The 24669-nt window shown below is 44.0% G+C and overlaps 1 protein-coding gene across 3 annotated transcripts in view; it reads left to right on the forward strand.

Annotated features, from left to right (window-relative positions):
- The first annotated feature begins 1864 nt into the window (after positions 1 to 1864).
- LOC135537435 (ubiquitin carboxyl-terminal hydrolase 43-like) overlaps positions 1865 to 24669 on the forward strand; it is a 112664-nt gene continuing 89859 nt past the window's right edge. For all 3 annotated transcript variants that reach the window (XR_010455217.1, XM_064963602.1, XM_064963609.1), the window contains exons 1-2: positions 1865 to 2855; positions 17114 to 17266. Coding sequence is in view for 2 of the 3 variants with exons in the window: in XM_064963602.1 (XP_064819674.1) it covers positions 2220 to 2855; positions 17114 to 17266 (789 nt within the window). In the remaining variant the exon portion in view is untranslated. The remainder of the gene's footprint in view (positions 2856 to 17113; positions 17267 to 24669) is intronic.

Genomic DNA, 24669 nt, shown 5'->3' on the forward strand with positions numbered 1-24669 from the left:
GTGTGTGTGTGTGTGTGTGTGTGTGTGTGTGTGTGTGTGTGTGTGTGTGTGTGTGTGTGTGTGTGTGTGTGTGTGTGTGTGTGTGTGTGTGTGTGTGTGTGTGTGTGTGCGAGCCTCTTGGAATGCTTCCATCTTCTCAAACTCATTCCCCTCTCGATTGCTCAGAAGCTCAAAACTCAATAATTAATAGCTACCCCACTAGTACGCTACCCACAAAAAGAGAGCAAACCTGCAGTGCGCTATCGACGGACCAAGTCAACAAAACATAACCTACACCCCTAGCTCTGTAAAATAGGGCATCCCATCCAACTGCCCATGCACGCACACACACACACTGAATACTCCGGAGGCCATGCTATGAGATAAGAGTAATGTATAGCCCTATAGGGTAAGAGTTTGAGTTTCTGACTCATCGCAGAAGTTTGGAACCGGGGGCTGCAGAGAGCAGACTCCTCAGAAATACAAGGTTTCCGTTTACACTGCAATAATACGTGATATTATACAAATATTTGAAGTGAAATATGAATATTATACATCTGCGTGAGTAAATCAGCACATCTGGCTCACTAAATCCAATCTATGGTCTTGGCGAGCTGTGAAATTAAAACCGAAATTGATTGAGACTATTAGCAGTGTATTGCAGATTGCGGTACAAAACATGCACTACCAAGTAGCATTAAAAACCATTTATTCTCTGTGTCTTTCCCATCATTTGATTCATCCTCGTGTGTGTGTGTGTGTGTCTCCAGATTGCAGTGAGGCAGGGGGATGTGCCAGCCTGACAAAATTATTTTTAGGACATTTGTTTAATAGTCGTGATGAATAATCAAATCAAAGTTGATTGTCCGTGTACACAGATTTGCAGACGTTATCGCAGGTGAAGAAAAATGCTTATGTTTCTAGCTCAAACAGTGCAATAATATCTCCAACAGTGCAGTAATATCTCCTAACAGTGCATAAATATCTCCTAACAGTGCAGTATTAGATGAGGCATTCCATCAGAGGATAGGATAGTGCAGGTGCAGTCTATTAGTGTACCATCACCAGGGTGCAGAACCATCTCAGCCTAAAACAGTAGGGGGCTCCTACACACCTCAAAAATATCCTTATTTTCCGTTGGGACCATCTTGTAACAGAGGACATACACCGTAGCCTACTCACATCATGCCAATATAGATGATAGTAAAAACGGAAAGAAAGGGTACTGTACAGTGTAGACCTTGAATTGCTCTGATACAAAATAGGTTCAGTATTTTGCTTATATAGGCCTACAGAACGCTTGCAATAGTTTTGATTAAACAATACACAATAGTCCTTATCGTGCATCTAATTATAAGGGAAGCTTATACGCCTGTTACTAAATGAGTGTCAGCAAGCTTGTTCAAGTTGTCATTAAGCCAACTATCCATCCGTTTCAGAGTCCTGTCACTACGTGCGCCATCTTCAATGTGGAACACTTTAATAAATGGAACACTGGTGACTTTAATAATGTTGACATATCTTGCATTACTCATCTCATGTGTATATACTGTATTCTACACGTATCTACTGTATCTTAGTCTATGCCGCTCCGACTTTGCTTGTCCATATATTTATATAGTCTTAATTCCATCCCTTTACTTAGATTTGTGTGTATTGGGTAAATGTTGTTGAATTCTTAGATATTACTTGTTAGATATTGCCGCACTGTCGGAACTAGAAGCACACGCATTTCGCTACGCCCGCAATAACATCTGCTAAACACTTGTATGTGACCAATAAAATGATTTGATTTGATATAGGGTAAAATTGTAGGAGGGCGGGAATAACGCGCACTATCCACCAAACAGAAAACCATTCAGAGCGCTGCTGGAGGGAGAGAGAGATAAAGACCGCCAGCTGTTTGTGCTCGAGCACCGTGTCAACGACGAGGAAGTATTGAGCCGAGGATCATGGAGTTGGAGACAACTCACCTACATGGTGGTTACTGGTTACAGGTGCCCGCTGCTTCACCATTTTACCAGCGAAACAGTATGACAAGGGCGCGCCGAGACCTGGCGGGAATTACCGGAATGTCTGAGGGACATTGTTTAGTCATGTGCCTAAACCACCGTATTGTCTATTAGAGGAGACCGGAGTGGTTTCGAGAGGAGGAGGTGTAAGGGCAGACAGGTAGGAGTCTATTGCTTCAGTAGTTGTTTCGTTTTCACTTCTTGTTACCTGGTAAATAACCAACCACCATGGATAACCACAAGGAGAGTAAGACGAGGAAACAGTCAATGAAAACCAAATCTACAAAACGCAAAGAGAAGAAATACAAAGCCGGGAAGCTTTTCAGGAGGAAATCGTTGAAGTCCGTTGGGAATTTTATGAGCAGGATACTGAAAACTTTGGGAACTTTGGCACACTTTGGCGACGTCGAGCCACCTGACGGTGAGGATGATGATGGCGGGTTCAGAGACAGCGCCGCGTGCACGTTGAGTGCCAACTCAGGGAATTTTAATAAAGATGAACTTCGGGTCTCGAGGGAGATTAAGGTGAAGAAGAGCGCCTCAACTTTGTCTTCTCATGGATCTATAAAAGACAGGCTGTCGTGGTGCTATGGCGACAAAACTCCAGGAGTCCTTGGGTTGAAGAATCATGGAAACACTTGTTTCATGAATGCGGTGGTTCAGTGCCTCAGTAATACGGACCTGCTGGCCGAGTACCTTGGTTTGGAACAATACAAGTCTGATTTGTGTCAGGGGAGAGTAAACGGAATTGTAAAAAACGAGGACGCGCAACTTGCCAGGGGTGAGGTGACCACACAGTTGGCATCCTTGGTGCGGGCGCTTTGGACCCTTGAATATACACCTCAACTGTCCGTGGAATTCAAGGTGAGTCGCTTGTGTAGAAACACTTCAAACGCAGCTCATGTTTGAGGTTTAATTGGTTATTTTCCATAACAGTTCCCGCTCATGTTCACCTAAGGTATAGACTTATTTATTGCTTCAGTGCGACTGATCACGAGAAATGTTCAAAGCTCGGAGCAATCGCGTGCTCACCGCTACAGTTTCCTGCGCAGCATTTAATTCTAATATGATTGGCATTTGCGAATTAATAATATTTAACTAAAGAGGACACATTGTTCCTTTTACACGAGGGTTTGTCATAGTAATAACAGTAGGCCTATGTGTGGGCGGCTATATCAACATGTCAGACTCAACAGGTTTCCACTGGGCACAAGCTGGTTGAATCAACGTTTCTTCAACCTAATTTGTCAACGTATTGTGACGTGGAATCTACGTGGAAAATGCATTCGACTTGAAAAAAGTCATCAATGTTGTTTTGAGGGTGAAATTGGGGTGATATTTCAACCACAGGATTATGTAATTGTAACTTTAAACCGTCCCCTCGCCCATACACGGGCGCGAACCAGGGACCCTCTGCACACATCAACAACAGTCACACACCGCACCGAACCACAAAAGACTCGGGGAACCACTTCTTCAAGGTCTCAGAGCAAGTGACGTCACCGATTGAAACGCTATTTAGCGAGCACCACCGCTAACTAAGCGAGCGTTTCACATCCGTTACACTCACCCCCTTTTGACCTCCTCATTTCCCGCAGCAACCAGTGATCCGGGTCAACAGCATCAATGTAACAGTAAAACTTTAAACCGTCCCCTCGCCCATACATGGGCGCGAACCAGGGACTCTCTGCACACATCAAAAGTCAGGGCAAAGGGACCCACTACTTCAAGGTCTCAGAGCAAGTGACGTCACCGATTGAAACGCTATTTAGCGCGCACCACCGCTAACTAAGCTAGCGTTTCACATCCGTTACACTATCATTGTAACCAAGTTACACTCTTCATTTCATAGCATTCCTCTTGGTTGCACTGCTTCCAGCCCCAGGTTAAGATTTGGAGGGCTGGTCTTTGTTAGATATTTTATCCAATCATATTCAGCCATCATGTGTTGCCAGGGGTCTAAAATCTGCCCTCGGGCCTTCAGAATCAACAGTGCGGGCGCTTGTAGCTTAAAGTGAATGGAAATTAAAATTTAGTGTCAACCAATCAGCTTTAGAGTTGGCTATTGTACTCCTGCTGGCTGGCTCCAGTATTACACAGGAGCCAGCTAGCAGGCGTAGTGCCTGCACGTCTTTTGATTGGATTACCAATATTGAGAGGCAGGTCCTATATGGGCAGGTCTCAGAACTAGGAAACTGAAATTGATCAACAAATTAATTTGCATACTACTAAACTGCTTTTTCAACCCACAATGGCGGAAGAAGAAGATATCGATTTGGTCGAGGATATAATTATAACGCCATTCTCAAGACAAACTTTTCAAGAAAAGTTAGACATTGTCAGGAGAGGTAGACGCCAACGCTACAAAGCCGACGCTACAAAGACAGGCTCCGAGAAGCACTGCAAACTGTACTGCTGGGAATGCCTATTATTTGCAAGTGATCGATTTGGTGTTTGGAGCCACACTGGCTTTGCAAACCTGAGTTGTCTAACCAAGACAGCAACGAGACACCAAAGTACGGCTGGGCACTTACAAACAATGGTGCTTTTGAAAACTTTTGGGGACACCCGAGTGGATCTACAGCTCAACGAACAAGCGCGCAGGGCAATGAAGCTGCACATTGAAAAGGTATTGTACTCTTCCCCTGCAATTCTCTGAATAAAAATGTCAATTTCAAGGTGACGCAACACCTGGTTATACTGCGTTTCTGTCTAAATGTAGAGTGTCTAGAGCCATGGCATCATAATGATGGTAATAAGAGGTGGATTAATTCGCGTGGGACTGTGTAGGACTTCACTGAAGGCCCAGGCCCCAGAACCACGGCACGCTACTGCACTGTAGTCAGTGGAAGTAGTCACTGACTACTACCTATTGTGGGAATGATTATTGAGAGATCTCCTAATAACTAAATATATTCGCTGTTGCTATCAAAGTCATTCCAAAGGGTAGGTTTATCAAAGTAAATGATATGTAACCATACCTCATAAGTCATATACTGACTGCATCATCAATGATACTATTTAGGCCTATATAGCGTTTGCAAAGTTATCAACAGCTATTGTTTCAATGCAACCCAGGGTTAAACTAAAAATAGATAATATATAGATTTGCTTGATTTCAAATCTTCAAGTTATCATAAATATGTTGGATTCACCTCTATCTCAACCAAAAATCAAAGTTAAAGAAAAGGATTAAATCAAACTTTATTTAAAGTGCATTTAAAGTTATATTAGATTTAGTCTTATTCTTTAACTTACATTTTGGGTTGAGATGGAGACGTGAATAAAACATATCAATTATTAATTTATAGACAAACTGGATATTGAATGGTGTGGTTGGCAACGCAACCAAATATCAACATTTGATGGAGATGTGTCTTCTGCTTGGATAGTTCCATCTGTACCACTGACTTAGTCTGGCTTTAATTACAGCATGTCTACTAATTAATCATTTATATGTTGGATTCACGTCTCCATCTCAACCAAAAATCAAAGTTAAAGAATAGGACTAAATATAATCGACTCAAACTTTAAATGCACTTTAAATATAGTTTGATTTAGTCCTATTCTTTAACTTTGGTTCTTGGTTGAGATGGAGATACAAAACCAACATATCAATTATTAATTTATAGACAAACTAGAATTAAAGCCGGGTTAAGTCAGTGATAACCAAACACAATTCAACATCACTTTTGCAAAACAGTAAATAGCCTATTAACTTGTCGACAAGTTAACTAATGATAGGTTCTCCAACTAAACCCAAAATAAAGTTTAAAGAATAGAATTAAGCCAGTGGCTCAGATGAAACTATCCAAGCATTAGATATCCTTAATTTTTATATTTGGTTGTGTTGTCAACCAAACACAATTCAGTATTACTTTTGTTATACAGTAAAAAGCCAAGTCAAGGCTCTTACAAACTAATAACAACATTTATTCAACCTTAAAATGAGTAACACGTCAATGGTGACATTTTGAGGTTAGCCTACGGTAACAGAAAATGTCTTCTTATGTAATCATAGAAAGTGTGCATGTTTTAAGATGGCATGCAGAGGTCGCAGGTCGGTGGAGATCTTCACAAGTGCTATAATAATCTGTGCAGAATATAAAACAGCATTGATCACTTGCACTATGCATTTTTAATGTAATCTCAACTGCAATCCAGATCATTTGGTTGTGCTTTTAGATGAAGCACAGTAATAACACATTAAGTTGTATAAATACAAATGATCTGAGACGGTATTCACCATTTGAACTTGTTGTGCTTTTAAATGGTTGAAAGCACAGCGATAACACACACAAATGACAACTAAACCAAAAATCAGACATTAATTTTCCATTGGAATTCAGTTGTGCTTTTAGATGGTTGAAAGCATAATGATAACACATTGGGAATTCAACTAACTTCTGGCTGTCTTTATGAGTGAGTGAATAAAGGTTGAAATCAAATATTACCCACATTTCCACACTGAAATGACGTGGTGTGCCTAGTGGGTTGTGACTGGAGGGAGTACAGCTAAGACCGGAAGCATTTAAGCTAACCCTATGCCTAACCCGTTTCCTAACCTTAACCCACAGTAAGTCTCCTAACCTGCCACGTTAATTATCTTAATGAACCTGCTGCATAAATTCTCTTAACCTGCTATGAAAAAGTTAACTGTACTCCCTCTAGGCAGATCCGACTCAACAGTTCTCACGTCCCATTTCTGTGTAAGCAGACAGGTAGCATTTCAGGGGAGGAGCCTGTGGCAATGGTCAAAACAGGTGAGACATGTACTAGCATTACAGGCAGTGTCAAAACTCCCATATGTTTGGATTAATATTGAAATTCGGGTTCTCTTTTTCTTTACCCCCCAACACAAACATGGTCCAAACCATGTGTCAATGCCTATTGCCTAATGACCATTGACCACACATCAGGGCACATTTGCTAACTAATACGCATGCTGTGTGTGTGCCTTGTGGCTCCCACCTGCCGCAAACCCAGATGAGGTGGCTTGTCTGCATTCCCTGGATGTTCTTACTGGGAGGAAGGGAGCGGTACTTCACATGCATGGATGGTGCACTGAGTTTACGGAATGCTGATGAGAGTGAGCCAGACCAAGTCAACACAGTGGTCAGGGACTGCCAGGAAAGCAGGCCAGAGTCCCAGGCGGCTGAGTCAGCGCAGGTGTCTGTCTGGCCTGATGATGTATGAATATGTATGTCTATGGTCTGGCCCCACAGGGACACCTGTGGCTGGTCATCCAGGGGCACAGTGCCCAAAGCTAATACCCCTGGGCCTGGGTGAATGGCATCGCTCACTCTCATTTACTGCTGCAAATATAGATGGTACCAGAATTCTGAATTAGAGCATTTTGATTTGGTTCGGCTCATTATAGGCTCTAAGCTAATTATGATTCTAGCAGTAATTTGTGGAAATCGAACTGAGATGCAAAGATAGAGGGCTATGAGGTGAAGGATTCCATAAGCTTCAGAACAGGCAGGGCAATCTGAGATACTTTTTGAAGTTTATTCGTTAAGTTTTGTGTGCAGTCTCTCGAAATGTAGTACTCAGATCTATTGAATAATCAACTGCACTTGGGTATAGATATTCCCATTCATTCATTCTCATTCATTCCCTCCTCTCACTGCAGTTATAAGGATGGCTTTGACTTGAACAATACACCGATTTCTATCTGTTGGTCTTCTTTGAATGAGATGAGGATGTTTACTGCTGTAGCAGTGCAGCCAAGTGAATTTAGCCTGGGAAAGGTGGAGACCCCCTACTGAGCAAGCTCCACTGGTGCGTATGGAGAGTGCAGCAGTGAGCTCCAAAACAAACAAGAAATCGTGTTGGTGAAAGACAGGAAAACACCCACCTATCCATTTACTCCTGTCCCACGTAGGAATGGTACTAGTTTGTGATGCGGAAGGATTCTCCACAGTTGTTCTTTGACAGCTAATTGTTTTTGTCAATTTCCGTGTGCTTTTAAAGAGCACTAGTCAAAGGCATTGGCCTGGTAAACAAGTTCAACAGTGACTGAGTGAGGATAAAAGTTGGCTCTGCGAGCTTTTCCCTCCCCTCACTTTCCTTGCTGAGTCTGGAGGTGGTGGTTGTATCACGTTTCTCCATGACTCCTGTGTCGGCGGTGGTGGGTGTGAGTGGGTGTCATGTTGGTTGTTTTGGAGCACAGTGTTTGTGTTTTCCTGTCTCTGCTTTCTTTCAAGACCTATGGTACTCACACATTTCCGCAGGATGTATTCACCACCATGATTAATGGTCTAGGTTCAACAGGGGGGGGGTAAATCAATTTCAACTACACTAGGCTATAAGACCACCCAATCTCCCTACTTTATCTTAGTGAAGGTAATGGCACAGAAACCATTAAAGGAGCAATCTGCAATATTTACAGCAGTTCAGTGGACATTTTAATTCATGATATACAGAACACCCATTGATTATTGAAGAATACAACACAAATGCCTCATTTTATCTTTAGGCAAGTCCGTTAAGAACAAATTCTTAATGACAGCCTAGGAACAGTGGGTTAACTGCCTTGTTCAGGGGCAGAACAACAGATTTTTACCTGGTCAGCTCAGGGATTCGATCTTGCAACCTTTCGATTACTAGTCCAACGCAGGGCAGGAGGCAGGGCAGGAGAGGAATTAAGTGATGACCCATCAGTGTCTGCCTGATCAGCGGAGGAGAGGATCGCCAACCAGCAACACCAGGCTGCTGCTGCAGAAATATGTAACAAGGAATGGAGGTGCCAGTAATGATGGTGATGGATACCATCCAGGCTCATTCCCACCAGGCAGCAACATCTGCTCTTGCGTGTGTGTGTGTGTGTGTCAACATCACAACCTCTAAATCTTATGTAACGTCCTAATTCCTCATGGTTCTCCCTCCCAGACTGTCATTGTGGAATCTAACAAGGTCCATTTGACAGGCCAGGCTGGGATGACCCTGTAAATGTGTTTTTGAAGGAGAGGAGTCATTTTGTTAATGTATGGCACATTCCTAGTCCTGACGGAGCTCTCCTTATACCTCGCTGTTTACATTAGAAAGTGCATTGACGATGTCGTTCCCATAGCAACGACTAAAACATTCCCAAACCAGAAACCGTGGATTGATGGCAGCATTCGCGTGAAACTGAAAGTGCGAACCACTGCTTTTAACCAGGGCAAGGTGACCGGAAACATGACCGAATACAAACAGTGTAGCTATTCCCTCCACCAGGCAATCAAACAAGCTAAGCGTCAGTATAGAGACAAAGTAGAGTCACAATTCAAAGGCTCAGACACAAGAGGTATGTGCCTGGGTCTACAGTCAATCACGGATTACAAAAAGAAAACCAGCCCCGTCTCGGACCAGGATGTCTTGCTCCCAGGCAGACTAAATAACTTTTTTGCCCGCTTTGAAGACAATACAGTGCCACTGACACGGCCCGCAACCAAAACCTGCGGACTCTCCTTCACTGCAGCCGACGTGAGTAAAACATTTAAACGTGTTAACCCTCGCAAGGCTGCAGGCCCAGACGGCATCCCCAGCCGTGTCCTCAGAGCATGCGCAGACCAGCTGGCTGGTGTGTTTACAGACATATTCAATCAATCCTTATCCCAGTCTGCAGTTCCCACATGCTTCAAGAGGGCCACCATTGTCCCTGTTCTCAAGAAAGCTAAGGTAACTGAGCTAAACGACTTCCGTCATCATGAAGTGCTTTGAGAGACTAGTCAAGGACCATATCATCTCCACCCTACCTGACACCCTAGACCCACTCCAATTTGCTTACCGCCCAAATAGGTCCACAGACAATGCAATCTCAACCACACTGCACACTGCCCTAACCCATCTGGACAAGAGGAATACCTATGTGAGAATGCTGTTCATCGACTACAGCTCAGCATTTAACACCATAGTACCCTCCAAACTCGTCATGAAGCTCGAGACCCTGGGTCTCGACCCCGCCCTGTGCACCTGGGTACTGGACTTCCTGACGGGTCACCCCCAGGTGGTGAGGGTAGGTAACAGCATCTCCACCCCGCTGATCCTCAACACTGGGGCCCCACAAGGGTGCGTTCTGAGCCCTCTCATGTACTCCCTGTTCACCCACGACTGCGTGGCCATGCACGCCTCCAACTCAATCATCAAGTTTGCAGACGACATTACAGTGGTAGGCTTGATTACCAACAACGACGAGACGGCCTACAGGGAGGAGGTGAGGGCCCTCGGAGTGTGGTGTCAGGAAAATAACTTCACACTCAACGTCAACAAAACAAAGGAGATGATTGTGAGGTTAAGGAACCATCAGAGGGAGCACCCCCCTATCCACATCGATGGGACAGTAGTGAAGAGAGTAATAAGTTTTAAGTTCCTCGGCGTACACAACACGGTCAAACTGAATTGGTCCACCCACACAGACAGTGTCGTGAAGAAGGCGCAGCAGTGCCTCTTCAACCTCAGGAGGCTGAAGAAGTCACCAAAAGCCCTCACAAACTTCTACAGATGCACAATCGAGAGAATCCTGTCGGGCTGTATCACCGCCTGGTACGGCAACTGCTCCGCCCACAACCGTAAAGCTCTCCAGGGGGTAGTGAGGTCTGCACAACGCATCACCGGGGGCAAACTACCTGCCCTCCAGGACACCTACACCACTCGATGTCACAGGAGGCCATAAAGATCATCAAGGACAACAACCACCCGAGCCACTGCCTGTTCACCCCGTTATCATCCAGAAGGCGAGGTCAGTACAGGTGCATCAAAGCAGGGACCGAGAGACTGAAAAACAGCTTCTATCTCAAGGCCATCAGACAGTTAAACAGCCACCACTAACATTGAGTGGCTGCTGCCAACACACTGACTCAACTCCAGCCACTCTAATAATGGGAATTGATGGAAATTGATGGAAAATATATCACTAGCCACTTTAAACAATGCTACTTAATATAATGTTTACATTACTCATCTCATATGTATATACTGTACTCTATATAATCTACTGCATCTTTATGTAATACATGTATCACTAGCCACTTTAAACTATGCCACTTTGTTTACATACCCTACATTACTCATCTCATATGTACAGTGCCTTGCGACACCGACCTTTTGCCACATTTCAGGCTTCTTTTTTGTGGAGAATCAACAACAAGTGGGACACATTCATGAAGGGTAGCCTAGTGGTTAGAGTGTTGGACTAGTAACCGGAAGGTTGTGAGTTCAAACCCCCGAGCTGACAAAGTACAAATCTGTCTTTCTGCCCCTGAACAGGCAGTTAACCCACTGTTCCCAGGCCGTCATTGAAAATAAGAATGTGTTCTTAACTGACTTGCCTGGTTAAATAAAGGTAAAAATAAAATTTATTGGATATTTCAAACTTTTTTAACAAATCAAAAACTGAAAAATTGGGCGTGCAAAATTTTTCAGCCCCCTTAAGTGAATACTTTGTAGCGCCACCTTTTGCTGCGATTACAGCTGTAAGCCGCTTGGGGTATGTCTGTATCAGTTTTGCAGATCGAGAGACTGAAATTTTTTTCCATTCCTCCTTGCAAAACAGCTGGAGCTCAGTGAGGTTGGATGGAGAGCATTTGTGAACAGCAGTTTTCAGTTCTTTCCACAGATTCTCGATTGGATTCAGGTCTGGACTTTGACTTGGCCATTCTAAAAATATTTTTATTTTTGAACCATTCCATTGTAGGTTTTGCTTTATGTTTTGGATCATTGTCTTGTTGGAAGACAAATCTCCATCCCAGTCTCAGGTCTTTTGCAGACTCCATCAGGTTTTCTTCCAGAATGGTCCTGTATTTGGCTCCATCCATCTTCCCATCAATTTTAACCATCTTCCCTGTCCCTGCTGAAGAAAAGCAGGCCCAAACCATGATGCTGCCACCACCATGTTTGACAGTGGGGATGAGGGTGATGAGCTGTGTTGCTTTTACGCCAAACATAACGTTTTGCATTGTTGCCAAAAAGTTCAATTTTGGTTTCATCTGACCAGAGCACCTTCTTCCACATGTTTGATGTGTCTCCCAGGTGGCTTGTGGCAAACTTTAAACAACACTTTTTATGGATATCTTTAAGAAATTCTTTCTTCTTGCCACTCTTCCATAAAGGCCAGATTTGTGCAATATACGACTGATTGTTGTCCTATGGACAGAGTCTCCCACCTCAGCTGTAGATCTCTGCAGTTCATCCAGAGTGATCATGGGCCTCTTAATCTCTGATCAGTCTTCTCCTTGTATGAGCTGAAAGTTTAGAGGGACGGCCAGGTCTTGGTAGATTTGCAGTGGTCTGATACTCCTTCCATTTCAATATTATCGCTTGCACAGTGCTCCTTGGGATGTTTAAAGCTTGGGAAATCTTTTTGTATCCAAATCCGGCTTTAAACTTCTTCACACCAGTATCTCGGACCTGCCTGGTGTGTTCCTTGTTCTTCATGATGCTCTCTTTTTAACCTCTTGACTAAAGCCTCAGGTTCATTAGCATAACGCAACGTTAACGATTTCTGAAAATCGCAAATAAAATGAAAACAATGCGCCTGCTCTTTCTCAGATTTTCAAAATATGCTTTTGAACCATAGCAATGACTAATTTGTGTAATTCTAAGCTAGCTTAGCATTTTGAGTAGCATTTACAAAAACCAGATAACCAAATAAATAAAATCATTTACCTTTGAAGAGCTGGATGTTTTCATCATCTTTTTCCTGAGCTGTGTGTAGGAGAAATCGCTCCGTTTTGTACATCACATTTGGCTACAAACTTTTTTTCCGAATAATATCAACCGAAACATATGGTGTTTTTTCACATATCCACTGACTTTGCGCACCAATTTGGTCAATCTTCCAATGATATGCACGATACCCAATTTTTCAGTTTTTGATTTGTTAAAAAATGTTTGAAATATCCAATAAATGTCGTTCCACTTCATGATTGTGTCCCAAAATATCTTGTTGTTGATTCTTCACAAAAAACTACAGTTTTATATCTTTATGTTTGAAGCCTGAAATGTGGCAAAAGGTCGCAAAGTTTTTGATTTGTTAAAAAGTTTGAAATATCAATAAATGTCGTGGGTCCCAATACTTCACAAAAAAATACAGTTTTATATCTTTATGGCACTGTATATAAAGTTCTGGGCCGAATACCCGATACCATCTCCTGCATCTTGCCTATGCCGTTCTGTATACCATCACTCATTCATATATCTTTATGTACATATTCTTTATCCCTTTACACTTGTGTGTATAAGGTAGTAGTTTTGGAATTGTTAGGTTAGATTACTCGTTGGTTATTACTGCATTGTCGGTACTAGAAGCACAAGCATTTCGCTACACTCACATTAACATCTGCTAACCATGTGTATGTGACAAATACATTTGATTTGAAAGGTGATGTGGGGTATTTGTGAGACCAACACTAAAGAGGGGAAAGTCAAACACTCTCCAGCTCACTGTCTTGGATGCCAGGGCAGGCGTGGTGTGTGTGTGTGTGTGTGTGTGTGTGTGTGTCTGTGGTGTGTGTGTGTGTGTGTGTGTGTGTGTGTGTGTGTGTGTGTGTGTGTGTGTGTGTCTGTGGTGTGGTGGTGTGTGTGATGTTATTGCCTGAGTGTGGGGGTCTCAACTTCTCCTTAGACGTGAGAGGGTGAGAGAGGACAACTTTGTAAACTGCCCCTGGAGACTGTGTAGGTTAATGATGTACCTGTGTTTATTTAAGAGGCTTGGTTAGGTCACCCTCAACTGTATTATGAGTGTTTGCAATTATTTCTACCTGTCTCTTACCCTCCAGCAAATGTTTGCCTCACCTCTCTAGTAAGAAGTAACTTGCAAGGCATCATGACATGGCGGTAGGAGAGTGCACTGTAGTACCGTACAGTCTGCCTATGTTTACTGCAGTTATGGAATAAGGTGCATCTTCACCATGGAAACCAGCAGTACCCTAAAGACAGCTGAGGAGTACAAACTGCTTTTAAAGAGGGGAGCAAATATGGTCTGGCATCTTCAGCTGTCTCACAGTGACACACACACAAAGTCATAAATCATTCAATCCAACAAACTGTGTAAAACACATTTTTACATTTCTACTTCTTGACATAGCAATCTTTGGCTATCCGATTCATTTTACACCCAGGTTCTCTCATATCCCTTCAGTGTTTACCAAATCGCCTGGATTATTATTCCCATGCTCCCCGTAGGGACAGAAACACAGTATATCATGTTTGTTTTAGCACCTTCATGGCCAGTCATTAAATGTTAGTATCAGGTGTCTGAGCTGTCTGTGATTTGGTTGGTTATGAGGATGACGATAAATGGAGGCTGATACAGGCTTACTCAAACAGGCCTCAACATGAGAATGTTATTCGTACTACTTTGGTGGCATTACGCCTCCATCTCCTCTCAGGCATAGGGTGGGTGTGAAAAGTAAAGACTGTGTTGATATGTCTATGCAGATATCAAGGGTAAATCCTTTGAACAAGAAGTGCAATCTGTTTTTGAAGGATGGGATGGGGTCCTTACTTTCCTAGCAACAGTGCTGCCGTGCAGACCCATTAACATGCCATTGCAGCAGGATCACCTCTGGACGTCAACGCAACAAAATGTGTGCACAGCAGACCATAACCCCTCTCTCCAAGCGCTCCTTCTCTCAACCCCCTGTCCTAATGAAGCTCTGTGACGTCATCAGGTTTCTGCTTCCCAGACACAACGGGCCCACGGTAACCTTGGACACATCGGTTGCTGTCCCCACCACTCTCTCCGCCACCCCCAACTCTGTTTCCCCCTTTCCCTCTTACCCTTTCTGGGGTAGCAACATAACGTAACATAACTGCACTGTCCTTTGATAGGCAGAGAGAGTAACTAGGATTAGTGAGGGGGGGAAAGGCGGTGTCCTAAATGGCACCCTATTCCCTATATAGTGCACTACTTTTGACCAGAACCCTGTTCAAAAGTATTGCACTACATAGGGAATAGGATGCCATTTCAGATACAGCCACAGTCAACATGCCCCTTTCGCCTCCCTATCACTCGGAGGGCCCCTTTCATAATGATTAAGCTCATTAGTGGTCCATCCCAGGTAGTAGGGAGGTAGGGGGCCTCCCAACCTGTCCCGTGTTTATATTTAGAACACTGGCGGTGTGATGCAGCAATTTTTTATGAAGGGTGGAGGAGTGTCTGGGATCGGGCTCTGTTACTCAGAGGGCGGAGGGAGGAATGGAGAGAGTGGGGGGGAGATGGCTGGTGGGAAATGAAAGTAGCCACCTGGATGTCCTGATGGTGTTGTTGTTAGCTACACCTGTCACTGTCTCAAGGAGAGTCAGGGTTGTGTAGATTACTTTCTAGTTACTAGTTACTTATCCAAAATTGTAATCAGTAAGGTAACTTTTGGATTGCCCAAACTCGGTAACGTAATCTGATTACTTTCTGTTTCTTTTGGATTACTTTACCCTTAAGAGGCATTAGAACAAGACAACAATTATTAATCAAACACATTTGGTGTGTCATCGTAGACTTGTGGTCTCTGACTTTGGTCAGACTAGAACAAACTATCTTTCCATATTTTCAATGCAAAATGTAATGTCATTGAGAAAACAGAAAGGTCTCTTAATATATACTACATGAACAAAACTATGTGGACACCTGCTCACCTAACTTCTCATTCCAAAATCATGGGCATTAATATGGAGTCGGTCCCCCCTTTGCTGCTATAACAGCCTCTGTTCTTCTGGATAGGCTTTCCACTAGATGTTGGGACTTGCTTCCATTCAGCCACAAGAGCATTAGTGAGGTCAGGTCGGGCACTGATGTTGGGCGATCAGGCCTGGCTCGCAGTCGGCATTTCAATTCCCCCCATAGGTGTTCGGTGGGGTTTAGGCCAGGGCTCTGTACAGGCCAGGTAAGTTCTTCCACACTGATCTCTACAAACCATTTCTGTATGGACCTCGCTTTGAAACAGGCCTGTACAGAGCCCTGACCTAAACCCCACCGAACACCTATGGGGGGAATTGAAATGCCGACCCCAAACTGTTGCCACAAAGTTGGAAGCACATAATCGTCTAGAATGTAATTGTATGCTGTGGCGTTAAGATTTCCTTTCACTGGAACTAAGGGGCCAAGAAAAACTTCAAAAACAGCCCCAGACCATTATTCCTCCTCCACCAAATTTTACACTTGGCACTATGTATTTGGGCAGGTAGCGTTCTCCTGGCATCCGCCAAACTCAGATTCCTCTGTCAGACTGCCGGAGGGAGAAGCTTGACTCATCACTCTAGAGAACGCGTTTGCTCTGCTCCAGAGTCCAATGGCGGCGAGCTTTACACCACTCCAGTCAACCCTTGGCATTGCAAATTGTGATATTAGGTTTGTATGCGGCTGCCCGTCCATAAGAACACATTTCATGAAGCTCCCAACAAACCGTTCTTGTGCTGACGTTTTTTCCAGAGGCCGTTTGGAACTGACTTGTTGGAAAGGTGGCATCCTATGACGGTGCCACGTTGAAAGTCACTGAGCTCTTCAGTAAGGCCATTCTACTGCCAATGTTTGTCAATGGAGATTTCATGGCTGTGTGCTTGATTTTATACACCTGTCAGCAACGGGTGTAGCTGAAATAGTCGAATCCACTCATTTGAAGGTGTGTCCACATACTTTTGGTGGTGTAGTGTATTTTTTCACAAACTTCCTTTCTGAATTTAAAAGTAATCCAAGGAGTATCTGTAATCTGATGACAATATTTTTTTCTGGTGGGGAGGGGGGGGGGGTCTTCGTTGTTAAAAATAATAATTTTTAAGGAACTCAGTCTGGCTTTCAACATACTCTTGATTGTTGTAATAGCAGACTGCACAATGCCATGTCAGCTAACTTTTTTTTTAGCTAGGTTTTTTAGCCCATAGATTTTGTAGAAATGGGCCTGTGTGAAAAGGTTTAAGAACCCCTGACGTAACTTGTTCCGGTTTTTTTCTGTTATCAGATAACATGTAACTGATTACATCTACATCGTTTTTTGTCCGTGTTCGATATTCCCTGTTAGGTTGACCGGTCAGCCTGTAACTCTTAAGCTTAATATCTTTGAGCTTCTACTGGAGTTTGTTGGAAAGTCGTTTTTATGTATTTTGTAATGTCCTCATCTGATTTCCTCCTCCCTGTTTGTCCCCAGAGTATTGTGTCCAAGTACGGCTCTCAGTTCAGGGGGAACTCTCAGCACGATGCTCTGGAGTTCCTGCTCTGGCTTCTGGACCGGATCCATGAGGATGCCAACCCCACCACCAACAACAACCACAGCAGCAGCAAGACCAAAGCCAACGGAAAGGTAGGAGCAGACCAAACACGGTCACAAAGTTGTCATGAAGCCCAAAGACATTCAAATGTCGTAGACATTGTCTTGTGTTGACAATGTCTATGACACTGTCAAAATAAGAACACCTGTCACCAAACTGAAACATCTTGATGTCACCAAACTGAAACATCTTGAAAAATATTGATCACTATTGTGATCGAACGGTCCTGACTCATGACACATTGTAGATATATACTGTAGCCAACAAGTTCGCTGAGGTAAGGTTTTTAGCTGATGGTAGTACTGTGTTATCCAACTGTGGCTGCAATCCAACATGAAAAGGGCTCTCTGCATTCTACAGTAGCAGCGTCGTCAGTCTCAGCTGTGTGAGAGCAGAGGTACAGTTGCAGAGGCCAATAATAGCTCCTTATTCAGGTGGAAGAGTTGCAGAGGCTTGAGTCATCATATCACCTGGGTCCCACTCATGAGCACACACACGTCTTGCTTTGCTCATCGACTAACTTACTTTAGAGCGGGGCAAGTACACACACACACACGTGCATAATGTAGGGTGGGGCCGTTGGGACGAGAGATTTCTACCGCTAGGGCCACCGCTGGGCCACCTTTGCTAAATGAAAATAGGAGAAACACTGAGAGATTGAACTTGGTTAGCATGTATCAACATCTATTTTTTCGCATTCAATTGAGTCATATTGCAAGCCTTGGTTTTGCTCACAGCCTAACCAGGTTACTCCTAGTGCAGTAGAGCAAAACAGCTCTGAGGTTCCCATGAATGCATATTTCTATTCTCAAGAGATACAATAGAGACTCGTTATGAAGAGCTTGTCTCAATGACAACAAATCAAATTCCACAGCATTCTGCAGCGATACGCCATCCCATCTGGTTTGCGCTTAGTAGGACAATATTTTTCCCCAACAGGACAACGGCCCAACTCACCTCCAGGTTGTGTAAGGGCTATTTTACCAAGAAGGATAGTAATGGAGTGCTGCATCAGATGACATGGACTCCACAATCACCTGACCTCAATCCAATTGAGATGGTTTGGGATGAGTTGGACTGCAGAGTAAAGAAAAGGCAGCCAACAAGTGCTCAGCATTTTCAGGTCTCAGCATATGTGGGAACAGGTGAAGCTGGTTGAGAGAATGCCAGGATTGTGCAAAGCTGTTATCAAGGCAAAGGGTGGCTATTTTGAAGAATCTGAAAGTATATTTACAATGTAGAAAATAGTAAATATAAAGAAAAATCCTTAAATAAGTAGGTGTGTCCAAATGTTAGATTGGTACTGTGTGTATATATATGTATTACAATAAACAAACATAGTCAAAAACAATAGACAACATAACTGACTATTAACTGTCTTGATGAGAGGCGGGTCATCAGCTTAATGAGCAGGCCTCCTCGTTAGAAGAGTCGACCAATAGCACAGGCCGCAGGCTAAGGAATGAAGGCCCCACCGTGGGCCCTCTCCTCAGCTCCTCTTGCCGTTGCCTGAAGAGAATAGTACAAAAGCACTGTACTTGTCATATTCACCCAGCCAGGTCACAGAAATCAATTAATGCATTTGAGGAAATAGAGACACGGAATGTGTGGGATGAGGCCACTTTAGCATCCCATTCCATTTACGACCCTGGTCCCTTTCTCAGTGGGAATGATGAGTCTAGCCACTGAGGCGTCTGAGTGTTGTGTCACTCATGGCTGTATTACTATTTACCCCCCGGGGCCTCTGAAACGATCCTTTGTGTGTGTGTGTGTGTGTGTGTGTGTGTTTGTGTGTAGCAGGAGAGGTTGTTGAAGTGGCAGCCTGCTGTGTGATGCCCCCTCTCATTCTCTCTCTTTCCATCCATCTCCTCTCTCCTCTGTCTGCTGCTGCAGAGGGGAAGGGATCAGGGGAGGGTTACCGCATTGGCAGAGAGAGCACGGCATTCTATGACTTATAATGCGGATGTGATCTCTAATATCATTTGAATGTAAACACACATTGCCCCTTTAGGGTGTGCGACGGTTACAATGATGCCTCGCTTCGTTGCGCTTCAACCGTATCCCCTTCGGCTTTTGCTCATCTCCGGCCTCTATTATTAGCCATTGAAGTCCTTATTCTCATTGACTGCCATCGCGACGCCTCCTAACAGCTAATGTCTTTCTCTGCGGCTACACTATAGAGGAGGCCCTTTATGCCACGTCAACAGCTCAGGGCTCTGGTTGTCATTAGCCGCCGCTGAATCACAGCTCCGTAAAGCCGCTTTGCCGACGCCTCGGCCCGAGAAAAGAGGTATTTCAGAGAACGCTGTGTGTATGTAAGAATGTGTGATCCATTTCCATTCTCTTCTGTAATTGAATGAATTCTCTGTGTTTGGTTGTTGCTCCATCTTTCTCACCTCCCTCGTCTCCTCTACTCTCCTCTCCTCCTCCGTCCTACTCTCTCTCCGTTGACTGGTGTTAGAGCACTGATGGTGGGCATTGTGGCGTACAGCGTACACACAGATAGCAAAAAGACAGAACAGATTGATAGATGGATGGGTGTATGGATTGATGGGCTGAGAGAGAGTGAGAGCAGGACAGGATGACACCTCCGTCGGCAGAGCCTGTGAAACGGGCGTTTCAAGTGAGAGCAAGGAAGACCCAGATCAATCTGCTGACTTGACAGAAACCTGAGGAGACACATTCTGATCCTGCCTGCCTCTTTCACTGAGTGAATGGTACCTTTCTTATACAGTGAGCTCCAAAAATATTAGGAGAGTGACACATCTTTTGTTTTGGCTCTGTACTCCGGCACTTTGGATTTGAAATGATACAATGACTATGAGGTTAAAGGGGAGACTATCAGCTTTCATTTGAGGGGTATTTTCATCCATATCAGGTGAACCGTTTGGAAATTACAGCACCTTTTGTATGAAGTCCCCACATTTTAGGGAACCAAAAGTATTGGGACAAATTGTGTATGTGTATTAAAGTAGTAAATTATTTGGTCCCATATTTCTATGACGCAATGCCTACATCAAGGTAGTGACTAGACATTTCTTGGATGCATTTGTTTTGCTTGTGTTTCAGATTATTTTGTGCCCAATAGAAATGAATGGTAAATAATGTATTGTGTCATTTTGGAGTCACTTTTATTGTAAATGAGAATAGAATATGTTTCTGAACATTTCTACATTAATGTGGATGTTACCATGATTACGGATAGTCCTGAATGAACCGTGAATAATGATGAGTGAGAAAGTTAGACGCGCAAAAATCATACCCACTGAACAAGGCCGTCATTGAAAATAAGAATTTGTTCTTAACTGACTTGCCTTGTTAAATAAAGGTAAAATAAAATAAAATACCCCAAGACATGCTAACCATTTTTTGGGGGGGTATGATATTTATGCTTCTAACTTTCTCACTCATCATTATTCATGATTCATTCAGGACTATACATAATCATGGTAACATCCACATTAATGTAGAAGTGTTCAGAAACATATTCTATTCTCATTTACAATAAAAGTGACTCCAAAATGACACAAAACATTATTGACCATTCATTTCTATTGGGCACAAAATAATCTGAAACACAACCAAAACAAACAGCAAATGCATCCAACAAATGTGTAGTTACAAGCTTGATGTAGTCATTGCATGCTAGGAATATGGGACCAAATACTTAACTCTTTACTACTTTAATACACATATAAGTGAATTTGTCCCTATACTTTTGGTCTCCTAAAATGGGGGGGACTATGTACAAAAAGTGCTGTAATTTCTAAACGATTCACCCAATATGGATGAACATACACTCAAATTAAAGCTGACAGTCTGCACTTTAACCTCCTCGTCATTGTATCATTTCAAAGTGCTGGAGTACAGAGCAAAAATGTCAATTTTGTAGCTCACTGTATCTCCTCCTCTACAGTAAATTTCCTTTACAACTCTATAACTGCTTAGTTTCAACATCCTTACACATCCACTTTCTGCTCCAATTCTTCACTTGTCCCCCGTTACACCCCACTTTTACCTTTGCAAAACTGCAAAAGACAAATTAGTGTCGCGTAAGCATCTTTCAGAATGGATGGTCTGTGTTTGAAGAATGCATTTCTGCATTATCTACATGGACTCACACTGGCCTGCAAGGCCCATAGAACAGAGCAGAAACCAAACCTCAAACCTAATGCACCTGCAGTCCTCATTTTAAGATCAGTTCTCTGTTATTGGTGTATGGGTTCAGTAGCAGGGGCCTATTTTATGTGTATTGGTTCAGTAACCGGGACCTACTATAACCTGTGGTCCAGCATACTACCAGCCATGTGACCAGCTGAGCCGGTTCACCTTCCTCAGCTAGTGGAAGGTTACGTAAGGAAGTCGGTCAACAGAGGCAGCTCAGTAAACTGACGTTTGATCAGTTGCTGAAGTAAGCCAAGTCTCTTTGAACCAGAACCCATCGTAGTAGAAGGGGATTAAAGGACCAGTTTGAAATAGCGTGTGTGTTGCCTTCATCCAACCCCTCAGGCTTGACAACAGTATTTCTCATAATATGAAAGTATCAGGCCTATCTAAACCAGTTTGCACAATATTTCTCTGGTGTCGGAATGAAAATAAATCAGACAAACTCACTTCGTTCCCTTTAGAATTGTTATATCTGGCCCTTGGCCTTGACCTCCCATCCAGTGAGTGGGCATGCCTGCCTGAGTGAGTGGTTTAAAAGCCGATCCATCTTACCCTCTCTCTCTCTCTATCCGTCTCACCCCTTCGGACGGTAGTGGTAAACGATGCCGAGCATCCCAACACCGCTGCTAACTCACAGAGGCATTATCTCTGCGTTAATCCATTTTAAACGTCGATAATAGCTGGCTTCTCACTCTGCGCCCGGAGAGAGTTGACAGGGTGAGTGGATGGAGGGGGAAAAAAAGGAGAAAAAAACAGCCTAGATGGATGGAAGTAAACTGCTTAGACTTAGACATTTGGTCTCTGGACGTTGTGGCAGCCGGCGAGGCGGCGATAGAACACATTATTGACAGACACGGAAATTGTGGGTTTAACATCTACGGATGTGAGGGTTAAGAGGCCCTGTTCTCCAGAGAAATGTGTTTGTTTATGGTACAGATCAGACGTCGATGACAGGTAGACAGGTAGGGGTTGATGGATGCTGTATCGGATGTCTCCTGTCAGTTTTGCCCATGGGGATGTTAAAGCTCTGATACACCTCATTCAGTTGTTCCATCAGACTTGACACTGGCAGTCCATCATATAGAGAGAATGGATCTACCATTGAACATCTCTGCGTTCCCTCTACTGCTCTGGACCTAAATGAAGTCAGCTTTCCTCTCTTCTCTGTTGGCACATTAGTGTTGTACATTGATTAGACATTGGGGTTCACAGGTTGCTTATCTTTCCTTTGCTCCCTCTCTCACTCTCTCCCCTTTTCTCCCATGCTCACAGTCTCAACTCTGCTTCTCCCTCTCTCTCTCTCTCTCTTTCTCCTCTGACACATCTCTCCATATGTCTGTCTGGTCTACTTGTCAGTGATGATCTGTCTAAGCCGTTGCCAGACTTCAGCTACAGCCGAGTGTTAATAAGATCAGGGCTGAGGGGTTGACGGGGCAGATGGCCACAGACCCTTTCTCCTTCTGCCCCGGCGATCCCGCTCCACCTCTCTCACAGGTGACTTCAAACAACACCTCTCCCGCCAGCCCCGCCGAACCCCAGCCAGAACACCAGTGACATTTCTCAGATGCTTCAAATTCCGCACGGCATAGGGAGAGAGGGAGGGAGAAAAGGAGATGGGGCGAGACGTTTGTTGGTGGATTCTCCCCTGTCTGTTTGACTGCATGATGGGCTCCGATCTCCTTTTCCCTTCACAGATGTCTATTTTGTGTGAAATTGAGCAGCTGGAGAGGAAGGAAATTGAAGCAAAACTCCTTATTTGCTGCTTCCTGTCATGGAACAGATACCGTAACATCAATATCACCACTAATACCCATTATTTTGCTACACTACTGTATAAAGAAGAACACAGTGGAGAGGGGCATTGTAGTAGTGGCGCTGTGGTGTATATTTTTATCACTGAAAACATGTGGCCCCGAATGAAGGGAATCTGGGACCGATGGGGAACTAATCCCACCACTACACACACACACACACACACACACACACACACACACACACACACACACACACACACACACACACACACACACACACACACACACACACACACACACACACACACACTACCTCACCTCCTAATAGGATTTAAAACGCACAACAAAAAATCTCGGCTTTATGAAATATTTCTCGACATGCCTCCTTTTTTCCTTTTCTCAACGTTGGATTCTTCATCCATTATTCAGCCTGATCCCTTTCCCTGTCTTTTTAAAGCCTCCTTCCTCCTAACGTGGCTCCATCTACTATTCAGCTATTGAAAGATAAATGATTGAGCAGGGCCAATTTGCGTCCCCTCTCCCTGCCCCCCCCCCTCCCCTGACTCATTTCAGAATGCTTCTGAGGGATAAAAGAAAGAAAAGGTTTCAGGTGAGCTTTTGTAGTGGCATGGTATCGAGAGAGACAAATAGAAAGTTGTTGACACCAGCAGCTCTCAGCTTCAGGGATCCACCTAACTGAGCAGCTGCTTTGTGTTCTTTTGGCAAACCTGCTGAATTGGGCCGTCTAGGTATCAACACTCCTCTGTCTAGGTTTGTCTGATCAGTTAGCGCTTCTGAAAGACCGCGCACCTTTTTGGAGACCGAGGTGTTATTTTTCTTCCACTTGGCCTTATTTTGCAAAAGACGATGCCCTGTAAACCTTTCCTCCGGTTTGCCTGATTTTCTTCCTTCAGTAATTATTTGATGGTCAAAGATGGAGATAGATACTAAGAGAGTGAGAGAGTGATACTGAGTGGTTTGGCTAGAAACATCTCTGTGGATCAGGTGCCCTAATCAGTCACTAGCAGCCCATTATCCTGCTTGCCTGGTTCGCTAAGATGAAAGCGGCAGGTCCAGACCAGGACAAACAACTCTCTCGCACCACACTGAAGGTTTCCAGGGATTTGAGCTGATCCCTGATCCCTGCTGGCCCTCCTTCCCCCCCAGACAGGAAGTGTGGTAGTAGACTAACAGGTATGGTTACAGCACAGTGCACACCAGAGGGACAGAGTCACATGGGGAGACAGATGAAAGAGAGAAAAGTGGAAGCATTGTTGGACTTCATCTGTGAGGTCATAATGGGGTGAGAGAAGGAGTCTATCGTCGTCCACGTGCCACAGAGTGATGAAGATAAAGGAGGAGGAAGAGTGTTTGTGTGTGCATGCGTCTGCTTGCTGCCCAAGCCAATTACCGCTCCCACAGGGGCATCAGAGAGCCACAGTCACAACATGGTGCAGAGTCAGGACCCAGCCTCCCCACCAGGAGTCAACCCTGAGTCTATTATGATCCCAATG

The sequence above is a fragment of the Oncorhynchus masou genome, chromosome 5 (assembly GCF_036934945.1).
Source record: "Oncorhynchus masou masou isolate Uvic2021 chromosome 5, UVic_Omas_1.1, whole genome shotgun sequence".
NCBI classification, from domain to species: Eukaryota; Metazoa; Chordata; class Actinopteri; order Salmoniformes; family Salmonidae; genus Oncorhynchus; species Oncorhynchus masou.